Source organism: Idiotropiscis lumnitzeri, chromosome 8 (assembly GCF_059441095.1).
Source record: "Idiotropiscis lumnitzeri isolate Australia: NSW breed Sydney's pygmy pipehorse chromosome 8, RoL_Ilum_1.0, whole genome shotgun sequence".
In the NCBI taxonomy this organism is placed as follows: domain Eukaryota; kingdom Metazoa; phylum Chordata; class Actinopteri; order Syngnathiformes; family Syngnathidae; genus Idiotropiscis; species Idiotropiscis lumnitzeri.
In genome coordinates, this window is record NC_142398.1 from 6,146,397 (window position 1) to 6,166,214 (window position 19,818).

At 41.4% G+C, this 19,818-nt stretch overlaps 1 protein-coding gene across 1 annotated transcript in view; it reads left to right on the forward strand.

The window, feature by feature from the left end:
- Positions 1 to 19,818, forward strand: part of LOC148331859 (dorsal-ventral patterning tolloid-like protein 1) — a 50,557-nt gene that overhangs the window by 15,384 nt on the left and 15,355 nt on the right. Inside the window, exons 3-12 of the mRNA XM_088301909.1 lie at positions 7,264 to 7,365; positions 7,444 to 7,524; positions 8,690 to 8,857; positions 9,261 to 9,378; positions 15,389 to 15,567; positions 16,653 to 16,758; positions 17,636 to 17,760; positions 18,395 to 18,510; positions 19,432 to 19,534; positions 19,677 to 19,793. Of these exons, the coding sequence (XP_088158035.1) occupies positions 7,264 to 7,365; positions 7,444 to 7,524; positions 8,690 to 8,857; positions 9,261 to 9,378; positions 15,389 to 15,567; positions 16,653 to 16,758; positions 17,636 to 17,760; positions 18,395 to 18,510; positions 19,432 to 19,534; positions 19,677 to 19,793 (1,215 nt within the window). The remainder of the gene's footprint in view (positions 1 to 7,263; positions 7,366 to 7,443; positions 7,525 to 8,689; positions 8,858 to 9,260; positions 9,379 to 15,388; positions 15,568 to 16,652; positions 16,759 to 17,635; positions 17,761 to 18,394; positions 18,511 to 19,431; positions 19,535 to 19,676; positions 19,794 to 19,818) is intronic.

Below are 19,818 nucleotides of genomic sequence, written 5' to 3' on the forward strand. Positions count from 1 at the left end.
TGCAGGATATACCATCTTTTCCTTTCAAAAGAAAATAAAACAAAAATAATTAAGCTGTTACTCTTTAATATATTTTAGTAAATGGCAACATAACTAACCATATTCATATTTTTGGAACAGCAGTAGTGATTTTATTTATTAGATTTTATTTTCATTTGAAATCTGCATTGATAAGTGTTACTTCCGATTTAGGCGACGTCCTTTCAATGTGAATGCAAACCTCCTGTTTAGTACTGTTCACGTGTACGGTAACTTAACGAAGAGTACGGCCAAGAGTTTCGTATTGAGCCTCAGAAACAATCATTTCTTTTACTGGCACCCCCTCCGAAGATGCAAAAGGTGGGTGTGTAAATGATGTATCTAAGTATTTTGTGTTTGTAAAGATTGAGTATTAAATGTGAAATATGTCAGCTAATTGTTTTTGTGTGTTTTGAAATTTGTTTTAGCTCTGACGGTGATTAGGTTTGAAGGTCACGCGGTTATGGATAAATGTTGGTCAAAAATAAACCACAAAATCCTCAGTAAAGTCTCATCCTTGTCCGGAGGGCATGCTTCAGGCAGCTTTTTCACACAGCAACTTTTTGTCTTTATAAAAATGTGATCACAGAAATGATTATTAAATAATGACTACTTTATGTTTGAAAATAAAATAAAAATGAAAAAAGTTTTAGACATATCCAGTTTATCTATTTTATGTTTTTTTTTATGGCAGTTGTTGACAGGCAGAGTGAATATGGCACACATATTTCTGGTATTTTTGTTTTTTTTCTTAGGCGAATTACGGGAAACACTTGGCCCCGCCTAGTTGGAACAAAAAGGCCAGGGCGAGTAAGACAGAAACTTTACGATTAAGTCATGGCTGCATTAACTATAGATGACATATTGCAACTAACTTCCATCTCGAGCTGCTCATTGTCAGCCGGTGTAGGACCGCCCCGAACTGCTCACTGCGGATCAACAAGCAGCTTGTACAATGATTACGTTTAGGGCAAAAATCCTCAAACGGGGCAAAGAGATAATCTCTTTTTAATATGATGCTACGTTCACGGCCAAATGCGCTGTAATAATATTACAAAGCTGCACATGGAGCGGCACATGCACACATGGCAGTTAACCTGCGGCGTGACCTCATATTTGAACTCTAATTCCCCAATGCAGTCTGCTTAAAAAAAACTGAAAAATCAACAGATGAATATATATTTGAAAGAATGACACCATTAGCAACAACAACACAGGAAAACATTGGGTGTTGACTAATACATGAAAAGTGAGGGTGGCTGACCTAGTTTGTGATGGTGGTTTATTATTTCAGCAAATATACTGATCCTGAGTAGCAAGCTCGGAGTCTGACTAATATATGGTTTTGGATGAGGGTGGTTTACTGGTCGGGCGAGTACACTGATCCTTAGTAACAAGCTACAAGACGTATACAGTTGGTAACTCACTAAAACCACCTTGGTTGTTTGCTATCAACATGGTTAGCTATTCCAGCAAGTACACACATCATTAATATCAAGTGAGTGGACAGACTAGTACTCCAGCAAGTAGACACCTCAGGCAACTTTATTTGTGTTTGTGTATTCAAGCAAGAAGACCCCTCTGAAGTTACAAGCTACGGAAAAGACTTCCTATGGAAAGTGTACCTCGTTGGTGATGATGGTTTACAGGAATTAGGTGGAGTGACTCCAGTTGGAAACCTAGTTTGTGATGTGTGGCAACATGACTCAGTAGTAGCAGTGGTGGGCGGTCAACGCCTTCAAGGCCTTCTCTGCTGGCCTAGCATAATCAATAAATCATGATCATATTCTTCACATTGATGTCATATTATATCCTTTTGTTGAATTTTTGGTGGGAGTTTTTATCCAATCAGAATTCCGCTGGCTCGTGTTGCCAGGCAGATTTCATAATACCAGTAGCGCGCACTATTCGTCTGAGGGCTTCAGACACAATCGTGTCGGCGTCTGTTCTGTGTTTCGAGGGGGCTTTTACAGTTGATAGACAGTTGCGATAGCCAATCAGATCACGAGTTGTTGACAGTAAGGCCTTTTCGCTGGCCTTACGTTGAAGGTAATGATGCCTTTTGTGGTTGGATACTTACTTGTGAGGGGGGCAGCGCTATCCGGAATCAACACACCCGAAAGTCGTAACTGAAGACCGTTCGAAAATGTAAAATATATTGTCGCTTTTTTAAACCACAATGGCGAAGAAGGGAAAGTGTGGATTTAATTGCAGATATACTTGCAAAGCCATTTTTTTGACGGACCTTTCAAGAGAAGCTAGGTCGTCCAACAATCACTCGTGTCATAAATGATGGTAATATGAGGGAGCTTTATTCAAGTCGGACTAAGTGTGAAATGCACAGCCCGCCCCTCAGTGGTAGAGTGGTCGTTTCCAACCTAGGGGTTGTGGGTTAGATTCCTGGCCATTGTGACCATGTCGAAGTATCCTTGAGCAAGATACTGAACCCCGAGTTGCTCATGATGGCATGTCATTACTCAGCAGGTAGACGTGACAGCTGTGTGAAGCGCTTTGAGGTCCTTAATGGGTGGAATGGCGCTATACAAGTGAAAGACCGTTTACTATTACAGTTGAAAACCTCGTTTGTGATGATACTACTCCAGCAAGTGGACTGATCCTTAGTCACAAATTAGTCATCAATTAGCTAACCAATCCGAGATGCTTCAAAGTTAACCGGAATTTCCAAGTGGTACAAACAATGATTAAAACTACCTTCGTTGTTTATTGTTGGCCCAATGTGCTTGTACTTGTACAGCTGTACTTGAAATAAAACAAATGAAATCCCAAGTGATTGAAGTGACTGGACTTTGCATTTTATAGTAGTAGAAGCGTTGCGACAGCAGATGGAGGACGCCCTAAGTGCTGAATATTTCAGTGTGTAAAAGTGTGAGTGTGACTCATAGTGTGTGAGTCACAAGAGTTCACGTCCGTTCTTGGCAAGCATCCAGTTGAGATTTTTCACAAGTGGCTTTTGACTTCTTTTCTTTGTTTGTTTTTTTTTGTGATTCCACCATTAAAGCTCTGAGGTAAATCTGATGATCACAAGGGAGTAGGAAATGATTTTTCAAAAATAAATAATAACTATATCTCAGGAAATGGAATTTACTGTAAAATTGGATGGAACAAGAAAAGGAACTTAAATATGATGATCAATGAAGTACAGGAAACTAAACGTTTTTGAAAAATGTGATAATAGTCAGAACACAAAGTGAAACTTAATAAAAATATGACCATAAACGTACATCAGGAAATGGAACATATTAGAAAATATGAATATAGCCATAGAACTGGAAACAGAACTTATTGTAAAGTGTGATCACTACCGTAGAACAGGAAACATAACTTGTAAAATGTGATGATAACAATAAAACTGGTAATTTGACTAAAAATGCATTGCTAAATGTACTGTATGTCAGGAAATGGAAATGGAATAGTTGTCAATTGTGATACTAACCGTAGAACAGAAAATAGAATTCATTGTATGTAAAATGTGACAAAAACTACAATTGGAACTGGAACGTCTAGAAATAATTGGGACAAAAACCATAAAACAGGAAATGAAATATATTGAATAATACATGACGATAAAGGTAGAAGAGGAAATGGAGCTTATTGGAACTTCATCTTGCCAGCTGGAGTTTGGTGCATTAGCCCGTGCATGTGTGAGTGTGCGTGGATGTTGACCTTCTTGCGCACGCTTGACTTTGTGCTATTTACAGCAACACTGTGGCTTCTTTCACCGCAGCAAGTCAAAGCCATTTCTTTCTCACATTTTCTTCTTCTTGTGCTTGTGTCAGCTTCTTTCTCTACCATACGGAAAATTTCTCTGAAGCCGCCTCACCTTGCGTCACCATTTCTCTCACAATAAGCAGCAATTACACAACAGTGACAGATAATACAGCAATACGGACAGACATATATTCTTTATCATCTGCGATAAATACAGCATATTACTGAGTTATTTACAGTAGCAGTAGAAGAAGTCTATTCAAAAGATAATCAAGGAAGATCATCTGGAAAATTATTATCTTGTAGCGCAACGCAGCCTGAAAATTGCTGTTAGTTTGTAGATGTATACTAGTAGATATATATTAGTTAAGTCAGTAAGTTAGTAGTATACCTGTTGTGGAGCTATTTTCAGAGATCGTCAGCTAGTTAGTCAGTCAGGTAATCACTCAGTCAGTCAGTTAGTCGGTCAGTTGGTTAAGTAAGTTTGTTAGTTACCCGGTTAGTTACACAGTCATTGAGTTATTCGGGTCGTCTGTCAATCATCTTGTTAGTCAGTCATGTAGTCAGTCAAGTAATTAGACATTCAGGGAGGCGTCAATTGGTTGAGTTAGTCAGATAGTCAGTGTATCAGTCCGTCAGTCAGCCAGTCAGCTAATCATCAGTTGGTTAAGTTAGTCAGTTAATTCATCAGTCAGTCAATTGATTAAGTTAGTTATTCAGGTCATCAGTCCGTCAGTAAGTCAGCCATTTGTGACATGTGATTTAGCTATTTTGAGAGACAGTCTGCTTGTTAATCAGACACTGAATCAGTCAGGTAGTTAGTCGGGCGGTTAGTTGGTGAACTGGTTTAGTTGGTCAATCAGCCAGTTAGTTTGTCAGCCAAGCCGTTGGTTAGAAATCAGTCAGATTGTTAGTCTCAGTTAGTTAGTCTATTATAAGATGATCTGCTAGTTTTTTAGTCTGGCGGTCAGCCAGCTAGCATTTCATCATTACATCAGGTATTTTGTCAATCCCTTAGTTAGTGAGTCAGGTGATCAGTCAGTCAGTAAATTAGTTAGTTCACCAGTGATTTAGTTGATTTATGAGACAAAGACAGTCATGTCAGTCATTCAGTCAATCAGGTCATTAGTTAGAAAGTCAGTTAGCAAGTTAGTTAAAAAGTCAGCCAGTTAATCAGTTAGTTCATCGGTCAGTTAATCAACCAATCAGGAAGTTAGTCAAACAGACAATCAGTCAGTATTGCCATTAGCATGGCCTGACACTGGAGTATGACTCCACAGTCAACACTTTGCTGCAGTGGTGCGAAAACGTCACTCTCATCCATTGTTTTGTGACTGGTGTATTCAGTGCGTTCTGGTTTCTTAGTTTCCTACAATAGTACTGACCAGCCCAATCCAAGTCGAGCAGAGCTGTGTGACGGAGGAGCAGGCCAGGCTGGGAGGTGGAGGAACAGGAAGGTGGAGACAAGGATGAAGATCACAAACTTACCTAAATAGCTAGCTAGCTATCTCAGGGCTTACCATAAACTGAGCAGGAAAAAGGTTTCTTCCCAGTATGCTATTCATCCATCCATCTTCTGTTCCGCTTCTCCTCACTGGGGTCGCGGGGGGTGCTGGAGCCTATCCCAGTTATCTTCGGGCAGTAGGCGGAGGACACCCTGAACGGGTTGCCAGCCAATCGCAGGCTACACAGAGACGAACAACCATCCGCACTCACACTCATACCTAGGGGCAATTTCGAGTGTTCAATCGGCCTGCCATGCATGTTTTTGGAATGTGGGAGGAAACCGGAGTACCACGCAAGCACGGAGAGAACATGCAAACTCCACACAGGATGGCTGGAGCCGGGATCGAACCCACGCCCGATGCTGTCTCTCACTGTGAGGCCATCGTGCTAACCAGTCGGCCACCGTGCCGTCCAGTATGCTATTAAATGTCTCTTTTCATAGAATCGTTTACCACAAACTGAGCAAGCAAAGGGTTTTTCTCCAGTGTGTGTTCTTGTGTCCTTTCAAGAATGACTTGTTGACTAAGGTTTTGTCATATTGAGAACATTTGACGTTTTTGCCATCAGTGTGACATGTACCACCTTTTGAGAATTCATCACCATCATCATCATCATCATCATCAGTGTCAGGAAAGGAAGACTTTATGTTGTCACTTTCCAATAGCAGACCTAAGTCTACCTGTGACGCTCCACGGTGGTGAGCAAAAGGATTAACACATGGCCTGATATTATACTATGGGAAGAGCATGGCAGACAGGCTGAGGGGGAGTGGGACCGTGATGGCAGACGGTTCTGCCATTGCTCATGCACGTGGATGCTAAATGCACCGGTCTCAGACATCCAAAATGAACAGGAAGAACTTGTTGGGGTCGCTGTCCGGCCGAGGCCGGAAGCGAAGAGTGAACTCCACAAACGCTGACAACAAGAGGAGTTTCAGACCAGATGTTTATTGGGGCCGACAGAGAACAATCAATCCATACTTTCACTCGGGCATGGACTAGGGAACAATATAGATTTAGATATATATTTATAATTACAAACGCCGCGAGCGACGAGAACAGAAAACGCTGGCGGACCGAGTCGCGCCAGGAAATCAAAACGAGGTTAAACTTAAAGCGCTTGCCAAGCAAGGATAAACTACAAAACGAGAATGGTCTTACCACAGAAGGGAAGGAAGAGTCCAAATAACGAAACCGAGAACCAAGGGCGAGCCGAAAAGTAGCTGAACAGAAAAGTACTATGAGCGAGCAAAACAAGACACGGAACAACATGGAGCAAACGTGAGCAGTAACTATGATCATGAGCATTGCAGGAAAATTATCCGACGCCGAGCGATCCTCGGCGACGGCTTAAGTAGTCCCATTAATCAGTAGGGGATGAGCATCAGCTGCGTGGCTGGGCGCGTCTGCCCGGTGACGCGCGGCGGGGAGCACGCGGAGGGGACGCCCTCTGCTGGACAAAGAACTGACGGATCATGACAGAACTATCGTCCATACCGGGATTGGAGGTGTTTTCCGGCACTGCTCATGCAATTGTTCTACTGTATCACGTAGCAAACATTACAGCGGAACCGTTGACAACACTTAGGCAACCATCATCCAACCTTCCATCCATCTATCCACCTAGCTAGCTAACTACCTATCTACCTAACTACTGAGATGACTCGATAGCTAACTTGCTAGGTAGCTAGCTGGCTAAGGAACAAAGTATTTAACTGACTCACTCAGTCAGACAGCATGATTCACTAGCTAACTGAAGGGTAAACCCCAAGACTAGTTAACAAAAAACGAGCTAACTGACTCAGAAATAACTAAACAACAAACAGCAAACACAAGTGATTGAGCACTCATTAATCAGGTAATTAACCATGAAACTTTATTGTATTATTGACTTCCCAATTGCTTACCAACCAGCCAGGTAACTAACTAGCTGACTGACAGTCATTGAAGCAACTGAGAAGGACACTGTTGGCCCAAGTTGGTGTGCTCAAGTGATTTGCTGTTGTTGCAGTTGCATTCTGGGGTGACATCGCATTAGACGAGGAAGACCTTGGCATGTTCCAGATAGACAGGACCGTAGACCTGACTCACAGCCTGCAGGGACACTCGTCAGGTGAGTGAGGCAGTACTTAACGTAGCCCCGCCAATGCTATGATTGTCCACTCGTGATTTTGGTGCATGTTTGTGTCAGGTGGTCTGGGGGAGCACCGTGTAGTGAAAAAGAGAGCCTCGTTGTACTCGCTGCTGGAGAGGATACGAAATTTCGGCTTGGGTAAGATAATGCTCAAGCACCCGATGGAGAAAAAGCACTCAGTGGAGCTCAGATCTCCACCAAGGCTGAACAATCTGAGTAATTTGATTTAGAAATCATGAAATTCCACTCCAGTCCTGTAAATGGCAGTAATCCTCAATCCTGTTTTCAACACAGCCTTAAGTGGAATGCAACAAGATAAGAAGTGCCGTTGGCACTTTTTGCCCGTTGGTGTTTCAAATTAAGTATTCAAGCCAATGTTAAGGTTTCAAAGTGGGGTTTGAAACAAAGGTCAGGGTTTCAAATTAGGGTATGAAGCCTGACGCGGGACTTGAAATTACGGCTTCAAACCTTATTTAGAGTTTTAAATTGGGGTTTCAAGCCTGGGTTAGGTTAGATTAGTTTAGGTTTTATCACATTAAATTACTGTAGTTTCTAGCCTTGTATATGGTTTTAAAAGAAGGTTTCAATTCAAGGATTCAAAGTAGGGCATCAAGTCAGGGTGAGAGCCTCAAAGCGGGGTTTTGACACATTGGTAGGGTTTCAAATTAAGAGTTCCCAATTAGGATTTCCAGCCAAAGCTAGTTTCTGAAAGTCGGGGTTGAAACCATAGTTATGGTTTCAAATCATGGTTAGAATTTCAAATTATGATTTCAAATCAAGGTTGGGCTCTCAAAAACGCCCCAAAAATTGACATCTGGCCGGGCCAGGGGGTCACACCGTTCCACCCCCCGGGACGGACTGCCCAGCTCCTCAAATTAGGGTTTTGGTTTCAAAGTCGGTGTTTGAACAATTGTTGATTAAAACTAGGTCTTCAAGCCTGTTTTAAGGTTTAAATTATGGTGTCAAATTAAGGAGTCAAATCTCGCCTTGGTTTCAAACTTGGATTCGTGTTCCAAATTAGGATTACAACTTCAATGTGAGGTTTCAAACCAGGGATATGGAGTCAAGTTAGGGGTCTGAATTTTAAATTGCACAATTTAGAAATGATAACATTTGGAATAGTCTGACTGTGAATGCTCACTGATATGTAATATTAATGTCTTTTTTAATACAAAGCTCATCATAATGACGCAAACCCAACGAAAATCTTCGGACTTGCAATTATAACGACACAATGCTCCCCGGTGCAGTCTCAATGAATTGTTAACCACTCCAAAACCTAAATGTAAATGTTGTTTCATAGACTTTCTCCGGAAAAACTCCAGTCATAAGAGCCAAAGCGGCAAAAGTGGGAAAAGCCCCAAAGTGGGATATGGCAGCAAGAGCCGCTTTCCTCGAGCAGCCACCTCCCGAGCCGAGAGGATCTGGCCCGGGGGGGTCATTCCCTACATCATTGGTGGGAACTTCACTGGTAAGCAGAAATCAATGATCAACATCTGTGCCATTTTCTGACATGTTACGGACCCAACCAGTTACTAGATTGTAATTAATTTGTAATCTGCATTCTTAATTTGAAATAATTCTCCATTTAGATCGTATTGAAGAATCCAAGAAAGCTATTAGAAGAGTCTTTGAAATAAATATACTTCATATTTGGTGATTTTGCATCAATTCCAAGATATTATTCAAGTAAATATCTGTTATAAGCTTCGCAAAAAATAGTAGTTGAAAAATAGGATTAATCACAATTAATCATGGAATTTTTTTGTGATTAATTAGTTAAAAAAATTAATCACTTGACAGCATACGACCTAAAAATACAGCTCACGCACACCCCATTCAAAAACAACTGCAAGTGTGTACGTGTGTTGCAGGTAGTCAGAGGGCCATGTTCAAGCAGGCCATGCGTCACTGGGAGAAACAAACGTGTGTGACTTTCATTGAGAAGACCGACGAGGAGAGCTACATCGCGTTCACCTACAGACCATGTGGGTGAGTATGTAGAAGTACAGATAAAAAATGAATTCAACAATAAGATGGTAAATGTAGAAGTACTGATTCAGCTCCTTTATCCGTTTGAACTATCAAGAGAGAGCACAAAAAGAAACAGAGATGCCAGCTCAAGTGTGAAGTAAACTTTATTTTGAAGAGAATGACTGAAGGACACTTTGAACCGCATATCACTAATCTCTCCCGAACCTCAGTGAAGCCACGTCCTTCACTGACGTGCACGAGCGTGATTGTCAAACATGGCTGTTCAAAATAGGATGTGATTCCGAAAGAGAATGTTGCCCAGCTTCAACACAATTGCAGTGCGAGCAATACTCAGCGTAGCAACTTCAGCAACTTGACGCTATCCACGGTTGCTAATGTAATCACTTAAAAAAAACAATAAGAAGCAATAAACATACCAGTAAACGTGGCACAAATGTGAAGTAAACACACTTGAAATAATAATAATAACTAAATAAGAAGACATAAACCCATTTAAACACGTGTAATATAACATGAAATAAACATATTAAAACATAAAAAATTAAGAGAGCGTAAGAGCAATGGATAATTGTTACGATACGCTTTTCGTGTTTTCTGTAAACAAATCCTGTTTTGGGCAAACCAACAAACGTAATGAATTATCTCACAATGTACATCAATAATCATGTTCAAAGATGTACATTATAAAATAAACATAAAGCCGTCACTTTCCGTTGGCGTAAAAAGCAGGAATACAAGTAGATGACATTCAATCATTTTCAACAACAACTAGTCTGTGCTAAAATACTTCCTGCTTTTTTTCTTTTCGTTCAAAATGACATTGTATCAAACTATAAATGAGTGTGCTGCTACTAGTCAAGAGTGGAATTGCACACCATCTAAAAAGACCAAAATTTGTATTATGAATGTATACACGCACACACAAAAAAAAGTATAACAGGTTTGTGAGTCTGGAACGAGGTGTTTTCCTGCAAATCAAACTTGCTTAAGTTCTGTTACTTTGACGATTATTATTTAAATGCTAAGATTCATACTTACTATTTGTTGACTTTCCATAAAAAAATACAGAAAACGTGCACACTTTTACAACCCAAGTCGGGAGTAAAAGTAAAAACACTGATAAAAAAAATAAATCATCATTTATTGTTACTTCCCACCACTGGTGTGCGTAGGGGTGTGTGTGTGTGTGTTCAGGAGTGACCTTGTCACAGCGTGAGACGATACACTCACTCAGCAATGGCTCCGCTTTCCTTCCTGTCCCGCTCCTGTTTCCACATCCCGCCAATCACATGGCGGGCTTCTAAGTGTTTGTACACTCAACGGTGTTTCCTTGTGTGCGGGGGTGTGTGTGCGTGTGTGTGTACGTGTGTTCATGCGGCTGAGAAGTGCATTGTTTGGTGAATCAGCGGGACAGCGGAGTCTTAAAGTGTTTGCAACCTTCATTTGTCACCAAGCCAAAAGACATGAAAGGAGGCGAGGCCTATCATGCTAGCGGATTTATCACAACATCTAACCCAACATGAACACTTTTTGGGGGAGGGTTGCACGTTCTATGCAATGCAGCAAGACGTTTTGTGGTTCCGAGTTGTTTGTTGTTTAATATGTGAAATACCATATCATTATTTTTGCGAGTCATAAACTCAACCAGGCATGTGCACAGACATTATTTGAGAGCAGGTGCTCAAGCCAAAAATCGCCAAAATTAGTCATACAACAGTTGTATGTATTTAACTTGAGTGTTTATTTCCAGTGCTGTTTGGCGATTAAATTTTTTAACTAATTAATCGGGAAAAAAATCCGTAATTAATTGAGCTTTGTCACATTTTTAACTACCATTTTGTGTGAAGCTTGAAAGAAGTATTTACTTGAATAATATCTTCTAATTAATGTAAAATCACCAAATATAAAGAGTACTTTTAATCAAAGACTGTTCGAATAGCTTTTCTGTTATCCTGGACTATGATCTAAACCAGTGCTTCTCAATTATTTTCTGTCACACCCCCCTATCAAGAAGAAATTATTACATGCCCCCCCCACCACCACCCTCTCTCTGTCGCAACTATAAATAATAGCAAAATAATATAATTTTCGTTGCGAAATAAATAATAAATACTCGCTGAGCACAATGGGCAAGGAGAGCGCCATTTCCAACTACTGGAGTGGATGTGCAATTACACTTTATTGTCGTACGGCATAGGGCTGACGATTTTAAGAAAAAAACTAATTGCAATTTTTCTGGCTGATATCGCGATTTTGATTGATTTATTTTTTTTAAAATTCAAGCTTTGGTGCAAAAATTTTTTCACAATGTACAGTGATATTTACAAACATGACGGAAAATGCCATTAAACCATTAAAAACAATAAAAGCTATTCCAATACAATACGATACGACTTTATTTACATAGCGCATTTCACAACAGCTGTAATAATGCAAGGAGACGTAAGAGGTTTTGTGAGGGGGGCAGTTTTTTCTCAAGACTTTCTGTCTTGTATAATTTTGTATTTTTGCATTTCTGCATATGAAACTGCATTGTTAAACCCCTTTTTTTTTTACATTTCGTACTAATGTTCTTTGTATAAAGAAGTTAGATTATAATAATAAAATGTCCCTTAGCAAAGCTAAATTGATAAGAAATATAATTTTGAGAGCTATTATTGTGAGGATCTCGAAACTCAGTACTCTATTGTGCAAATATCGATGAGATGATAAATATTTACTATACGCGTGACATCAAACCTCTTCGGCGTGATGACGTCATCCGTTTTCGTGTTCCGGTCTGATAGCGTCTGTTAAATTGCTAACGTAGCCGTCGCCCTTTTTTATGTTTCGATACGTAATGATTGCAATACAACATTTCTGTTCAGAGCCGCTGGCTCTCCGCCCAAACGCGGTTCGAGTCAGACTTCTGTTAAAAGTTGAGCGTACATCGAAGCATTTATTAATCTGTAATTCATTTTAGCGATTAGCACACTTAGCGCCTCCTCGTTCGCCTCCTCGTTTAAAACGCTACTTTCTAGTGGGGTCGTTTATTTGTCGTCACGCAGCTCGTTGCTGCTGCTGTGCACGGACATAAATATAGTACAAATAAAGTCCGTTCTGCTGCGGCGCAAGATAGCTTGGCGCCGAGCATTCAAGTAGCGGCAAAATAAATTACTTCCGGAACAACGAGCGATAGGGCGAGGCTTTTTTTTAAATCAGTAACTGCGTGACCTGCTGCGTGAACTAGTGGCACAAACAGCAGCTTTGACAATCTCAAAATCGCGTTGTCTGAGATCGCAATTTCGTTCCCAAAACGAAACATCGTTCAGCCATACTACAGCGGAAAAAATGTCCCCCAGGTCCACACGCGGCCCCCTCAGCATCGCACTGCGCCCCACTATTTGAGAAGTGCTGATCTAAACGGAGTCATCTTTGCAGGCATTTTCCTCCAAGACTTTACATTTAGTTCTGCCCACACGCACCACACTCTAGCAATGTTGGTTTGCAAGGCCCAGTGGAAACTTGACCAGGATGTTTTGTTCTGAGATGATGTGCTAATGAGGTGCACCTATTATGGTACAGTGTTTGAATTTGGCCTTCCAAGATATGTAATTTTTTTTTTTGAAGTAACTAAAACTGAGTTAAATAAATTAAAATATTTAATTTCATTAAAAAAAAAAAAAAAGCTTGAGTTAATGCTTTAATTTTGAGCCTATCCCAGCTATCTTCGGGCAGTAGGCAGTGTTCACCCTGGACTGATTGCCAGCCAATTGCAGGGCACACAGAGACAAACAACTATCTGCATTCACTCTCACGCCTGGGGGCAATTGAGAGTGTCCCATTAACCTGGCAAACATGTTTTTGGAATGTGGGAGGAAACACAGGCCAAGCAATTTATAAATTTTTTTAATATTGTTGAATGAAGAAAAATAGGGCTGTAGAAAAAAAGGGCACTTCTTCCCCACTGGGCAAAAGGGCAGATGCTTGAGCACCACCTAGTGGGTATGTGTGCACATGCCTGATCTCAACTTTGACCTTATGGTAGAAAGAAACCATCCATCCATTATCTGTTCCGCTTCTCCTCACAAGGTTCGCGAGGGTGCTGGAGCCTATCTCACTGCCTAAGAGACATCATTGTTTCACAATCTTGAGTAAAGTAGAAAGACTCCAATATTTGCAACAAAGACTTCCCGAACAAACAAACGATGATGAGAAATAGGGACACCCTGACTTGCCATTACAACATTTTGCACTTCTTTTTGTTACGATGAATTGTTGATCCAGTCATCATGACACACATTCTTTTAATGCACAATAACATCAACGTCAGCAGTTGCACAGTTATTAAACCTCGCAAGAGGATCACATTCATTCATTTGAAATATATTGGAGCTTTTTTTCTTAAAGGGATTTAAAAAAAAAATGCTAATCCTTGCACACATCCAAGCGAGTTAAAGACGTGTATGTCAACTGATGATGATGATGATGATGGCTGCGTCGGAGATTAGACCCTTCTAATCGGATGGACAAATACACGTGCGCCGGACGGATGGACAAAAAGAAATGCAAGGCAGAAAAAATGAGTGGCGCGGATCACCCCATTGCACAGATGAATAAATTAAAGGAACAAAGTGCCAGATCCTGACCCCGGCTCGCGGGATAACTTTAATCAGATTTGTTAGGCTGGCACGGATATCTCGGCGAACCAGAAAAGGAGAACTTTTGTGTGAGTGTGTATGTGATATGTGAATTCTCACAGCTTTCAGTTATGAAACGGTGGCACTGTCGGAGCATTGTATGGAAATAAATAAATCCTGAAGCCTTTCCTCTGCTGGATGGAGTACTAGGCAGAAAATCCCGACTGCGTGTGTGCGTGCGTGCGTCAAAATGTGTAACACGTCTCAAACCGCCCGTCGAATTTGACCCGCTTTGACAGCCATGAAAATAGCCTGAATTAATTCATTAATTCACTCTGACATTTGAGGACTTTTCTTAACGTGCCACACAAGTACATAAAAAATGAAAACATTTGTTTGTACCAATGGCGCAAAAGTTTGTCTACACTGAGTCTGTTGCGGGCCAAATTTGCAATCATTTTCATTCATTTCTAAAAATGTATTTTCAATGAGACAATGGGAATGATGTTCAAGAGGGAGCTTGAAACAGTGACCCCATGACATTTACGCAAGTCCTCGCAGAAACAATGCACATGTTGGTCCGGGACAGGTCATGGGGAAACTCGAAAGAGTCAAAGAATCCAAGTCATGTATATGGATTTTTATGGGACAATGACGACGGTGGTATGAAACAGTCCAGAGAACTATCTGTGTTCCCACCAAATTTCCAGAGAAATCCAATCAGACATTTTCCACACATGATATGCTAAACCATGGAGGGCAGTATTTTTGTTCTTCTCATTTATTATTTTCATTTTAAGATCTATTTAAGATAATAACAGGATTACCTTATTTTATCCTTGGCTACGAAACGAACGAAATCACAAAATTAAATAAATAGGACAATGCTTTTTAAAAAAGCGAAAACGAACCGAAACAGCATCTCACCTGAATAAAACTAAAACTAACCATTGTTACAGCATTACATGTTTTCATCTTAGTCAATTAATATCAGTCATGGACTTTTGGGGTTCATTTTAAATATATTTATTCCAGTATTGCTGTACATCCGTATCCAGTTTCCTCCCACATTCCAAAAACATGCACGGCTGGTTACTTGGACACTCTGAAATGCCCTTAGGTGTGAGTGTGAGCGCGGATGGTTGTTTGTGAGGAGAAGCGGTAGAAATAATGGATGGATGGATGGACGTACATCTGTACAGAAGGAAGAAGGTCAAACAGTCGTTTGAGAATTGTAGTTTACTTTTTTACCCAATAGATCCTTCATTTTAATCTTGCACTTGAAAAATATGCCGTATATTAAAAGAAAACTAAAACTAATCATAATAAATTCAAAAAAGAAAAAGCTTCTTGAAAAACTAAAAACTAATGACAAACTAACTGCTTAGATGTTGCTCCTATGTGGGTCGCCGCGGCAACGGGCCCCAGGCCATCTCCATCGGCAAGAATTGCGACAAGTTTGGCATCGTGGTGCACGAGCTGGGCCACGTCATCGGATTCTGGCACGAGCACACGCGGCCCGACCGCGACGACCACGTCACCATCATACGCGACAACATCCAACCAGGTGAGGACCGCGCTACCCACAATGCACCTGGTCTCATGCGCAGGTGAAGCACCATTGACCGTAATTGGGGCACACCGCCTACTAAAAAGGACAGCCACCGTTTTAGAAAATATTGCACTTTCTACTGGTGACTTACTAGGTGAGACGAGCGACATCTATTTGAGGGCGGTGTTTATTCGTCGCAGAAAAATGACATGCTAATGTTAGCCTCAGGGGCATCACTCGGTTTTATCAACAGAGGGGGCTTAGTCCCCAGGAGATGTTAAGAGGATGTGAGCACATTTCCCAAACTGCCATTTCACAAGAAGACGTATAATACCGTGTAAAAAGTTTCAAGGCAACATATTATCTCTGTAGCTTGAGTTCAGCCTGTTTTTAAAACAGGACACATGCAGGAAATATATTTGTAGCAATTACAAGGTCTGCAAAAAAGGGTAACTGCGTGCCAAGCCCAATCATTAAAAAAAATGAAAGAAATATCGACAGTACTTTCTCGCGTCTCATAATGTAATCAAAATCAAATTAACGCTCTCCACTTTCTAATAATTAAGTCTTATATCATGCACCTTGCCTGAAATGTTTCATATTTCATATCAATGAGTTGCTGATGATTCCTAGACAGTCTGCATCACAAATGACTTTATCCTGCAAAGTCCTTTAGACTCACATTTTGACGTTCTGCCGCAAGGCTGAAGCTAACTAATTTTTACTACCAGCAACGATGCCACTTTTTAGCATCGGGAATCGCAGTTTTAGAAGTGATGGATAGTTCAGCTTAAAAAACGAAGCAACACATGCAGACAGTTAATATAACAAGACTCACAGGCAGTCGGGTTTGAAGGTTAGGATTTCAAACAGGTTTTATGATTTCAAATTTGGGTTTCAAAGTTCTTTTTTTAAGACACACTTAGGGTTTTAAACAAGGGCTAGGGTTCCACCTTAGCCTTTCCAAATGAGAGTTTCAAGTTGGAGTTAGGTTTGAAACAAACACTTCTATGGTAAACTGTTTATTTAAAATAAAAAATAAAAAATTGACTTTGTGTGGGGGGTGTGCATGTGTGTGCGTGTGTGTGTGTTTCACCCAGGTCAGGAGTACAACTTCCTGAAGATGGAGCCGGGCGAGGTGAACTCTCTTGGCGAAGCGTACGACTTTGACAGCATCATGCACTACGCCAGGAACACCTTCTCACGGTAAACTGCCCGTTATTATATCCATCCATTATCTGTACTGGGCGGCACGGTGGCCGACTGGTTAGCACGATGGACTCACAGTGAGAGACAGCAGCGGTCGTGGGTTCGATTCCGGCTCCGGCCTTCCTGTGTGGAGTTTGCATGTTCTCCCCGTGCCTGCGTGGGTTTCATCCGGGTGCTCCGGTTTCCTCCCACATTCCAAAAACATGCGTGGCAGGTCGATTGAACACTCGAAATTGCCCCCCTAGGTATGAGTGTGAGTGCGGAAGGTTGTTCGTCTCTGTGTGCCATGCGATTGGCTGGCAACCAGTTCAGGGTGTCCCCTGCCTACTGCCCGAAGATAGCTGGGATAGGCTCCAGCGACCCAACTGAGGAGCAGCAGTCCAGATAATGGATGGATGATATCTGTACTGCTTCTCCTCAGTTGGGTCGCTGGAGCCTATCCCAGCTATCTTCGGGCCATAGGCGGGGTACACCCTGAACTGCTGGGAGGAAACCAGAGTACCCGGAGGAAACCCACGCAGGCACACAGAGAACATGCAAACTCCACACAGGAAGTTCAGAGTCAGAAACGAACCCACGACCCCGTTATTATCATAATTTCATGCAATTCTCCGAACAAACTGATTTGCAACAAACCACATCAAGTCATACCTCATTGTAAAGGTATTTATGACAACATCTGAGGTCTGTAATTAATTTTGCCAAATTCCCCCCATGTGCAGACACAGTGACCAAAAACATGCAAATATTATTATATCTATTAGAACTCTTGTAATCTATTGTGCAGGCGTTTTGGCCTTTTTATGACTATGGCTTTGATGTTACCATTTGGGATTGAATTCTTTACAACTGCTTTTGTTTGTGTGTGTTAAAGGGGGATGTTCCTTGATACCATCCTTCCGTCCAGGGACGAAAACGGTGTCCGCCCTGCAATTGGCCAGCGGACTCGACTCAGTAAAGGAGACATCGCCCAGGCAAGGAAGCTCTATAGATGTCCAGGTAATTATTATTTTATTATATTATTGTATATTATTTACTATGACGCTGCTTTTTGTGTGTACATGTGGGTGTCTTACTTTGTGTGCGGAAGATGCGCTCATCAATGTAACTGCTTCCGTAGGGTGTGTCACGCTTTGTGTTCCGATCGCTTCCTCCGCACGTTTTGACATTCATTTGTTCCTCGACTGGCCACGGTGACGTCAATTTAAATTGAATTTGTCGCAAAGGTTTACGATCTCATCTGTTGAACACACACACATGCACACACGCACACAAGTCATGACAGGTTGTGTGTGTCATGAGCTGAGAGACAATATTGTACACACATCATCCAAATCAATAGGAGCACCTTCACAATCTACTTGCGATTTTAGTGCTGCATAAAAAATACCTAAGCTTTCGATTGACACAATTGATGAAGTCGCTGAGTAACTACGGCAAAATCAACAAACAGCATTGAGGTCTTGAGGACTTTTCCATATCTGTAATTGTTTTATCACTATAACATCATATAATGATAGGAGTCCACATGCAAAGTGAGCAATATCATTACTTTTCCCTCCAGCTGTTCTGTTCTATATGTTTTTTTTCTGTCTGAACATATTGTATGAATGCAAACGTGTGTGTCTTAAAGCATGCGGAGAGACGCTGCAAGACTCCACAGGCAACTTTTCATCTCCCGGTTACCCCAATGGATACCCTTCATACACTCACTGCGTGTGGAGAATATCTGTTACACCAGGAGAGAAGGTATACAAGCATACGCATACATATGCGGCACACCACAGCAAAATGAGTCGCAGCAACCCAAATTTCAGAAATGAGGTTTTGGCAAAATCAACAAGAGAACAATCTCAGCTTTTCAGTGATCCATCAACTATTACGCGACACTACTCATTACGTCAGTACCTCAGGTATGAAAAGACACTGGGTTTCCGCAGGGTCATTATAATGCATTAAGTCACTGAATGGATTTTGTCCAAATTCAGGCCTTAAAAAGCGATGTCCAGAAGCATTGATTAAATGAAAGGTTGCTACAGCTCTCAGGGCGTTCTGCATGGGCACTCTCAGAGCCAGCAGTGGATGCCCAGCTTGTCATTTGGACTCACTCCCAGTCACTTGTTCCTTAGACTTGAGGCGTATTTTACTCAGCAACTCCTGAAGATAGTTGTTGGAACATCCTTGCTATGTCTTGTTTGCAGGAAAGCTGCATCACTAATGACCACGTTCATCAGCATAAAACCTCACGAAATAAATGAAAGTTTGGGAAAAGGAGTCATTAGAATGTAATGTAGCAATAGTAAATATTATAAAAACCCATCTACATTTGTGGAGACTGGAGACGAGCTATTAACAAATTGGGCAGGAGTCCATGAGATGCTTCTTGTTCCAATTAATTTGCTGTTAATTTGAAAAGAAAAATATACCGAATCTACTTGTGTGACTTGTTACTCATTTTGCTATGCTGGGGCACCAACAGAGTACACATTGGCACGTGAACACACACACAGGTGACACACTCAAGTGTAGTGAATGTGAACAGCAACAAAAACAAGAGAGAACAACATAACTCCTCTTTAACTCATTCACTATCAGCCGAGTGAAAAAAATGGATCTTTGACGTATTTATCCGTCAATGGCAGTGAGTGAGTTAACTTCATTTGGTCACAGATTGTGTTGAACTTCACTACCATGGACCTGTACAAGAGCAGCCTGTGTTGGTACGACTACATGGAGGTGCGCGATGGCTACTGGAGGAAAGCTCCTCTGCTGGGTCAGAGGCTTGCAACACACACACACTCACGCACACACACACATATAACAATAAAAAACTGTGGTGAGTCATGAATTAATGAGACGTGTGTGCGTCGGCGGGGGTGTGTGTGTGTGTGTGTGTGTGTGTTCACGCGCTACAGGCAGGTTCTGTGGAGACAAACTTCCTGACGTCCTGACCTCCTCCGACAGCAGAATGTGGATCGAATTCCGGAGCAGCAGCAACTGGGTGGGGAAAGGCTTCGCTGCCGTTTATGAAGGTAACTAAATGCAAAAACTACTCTG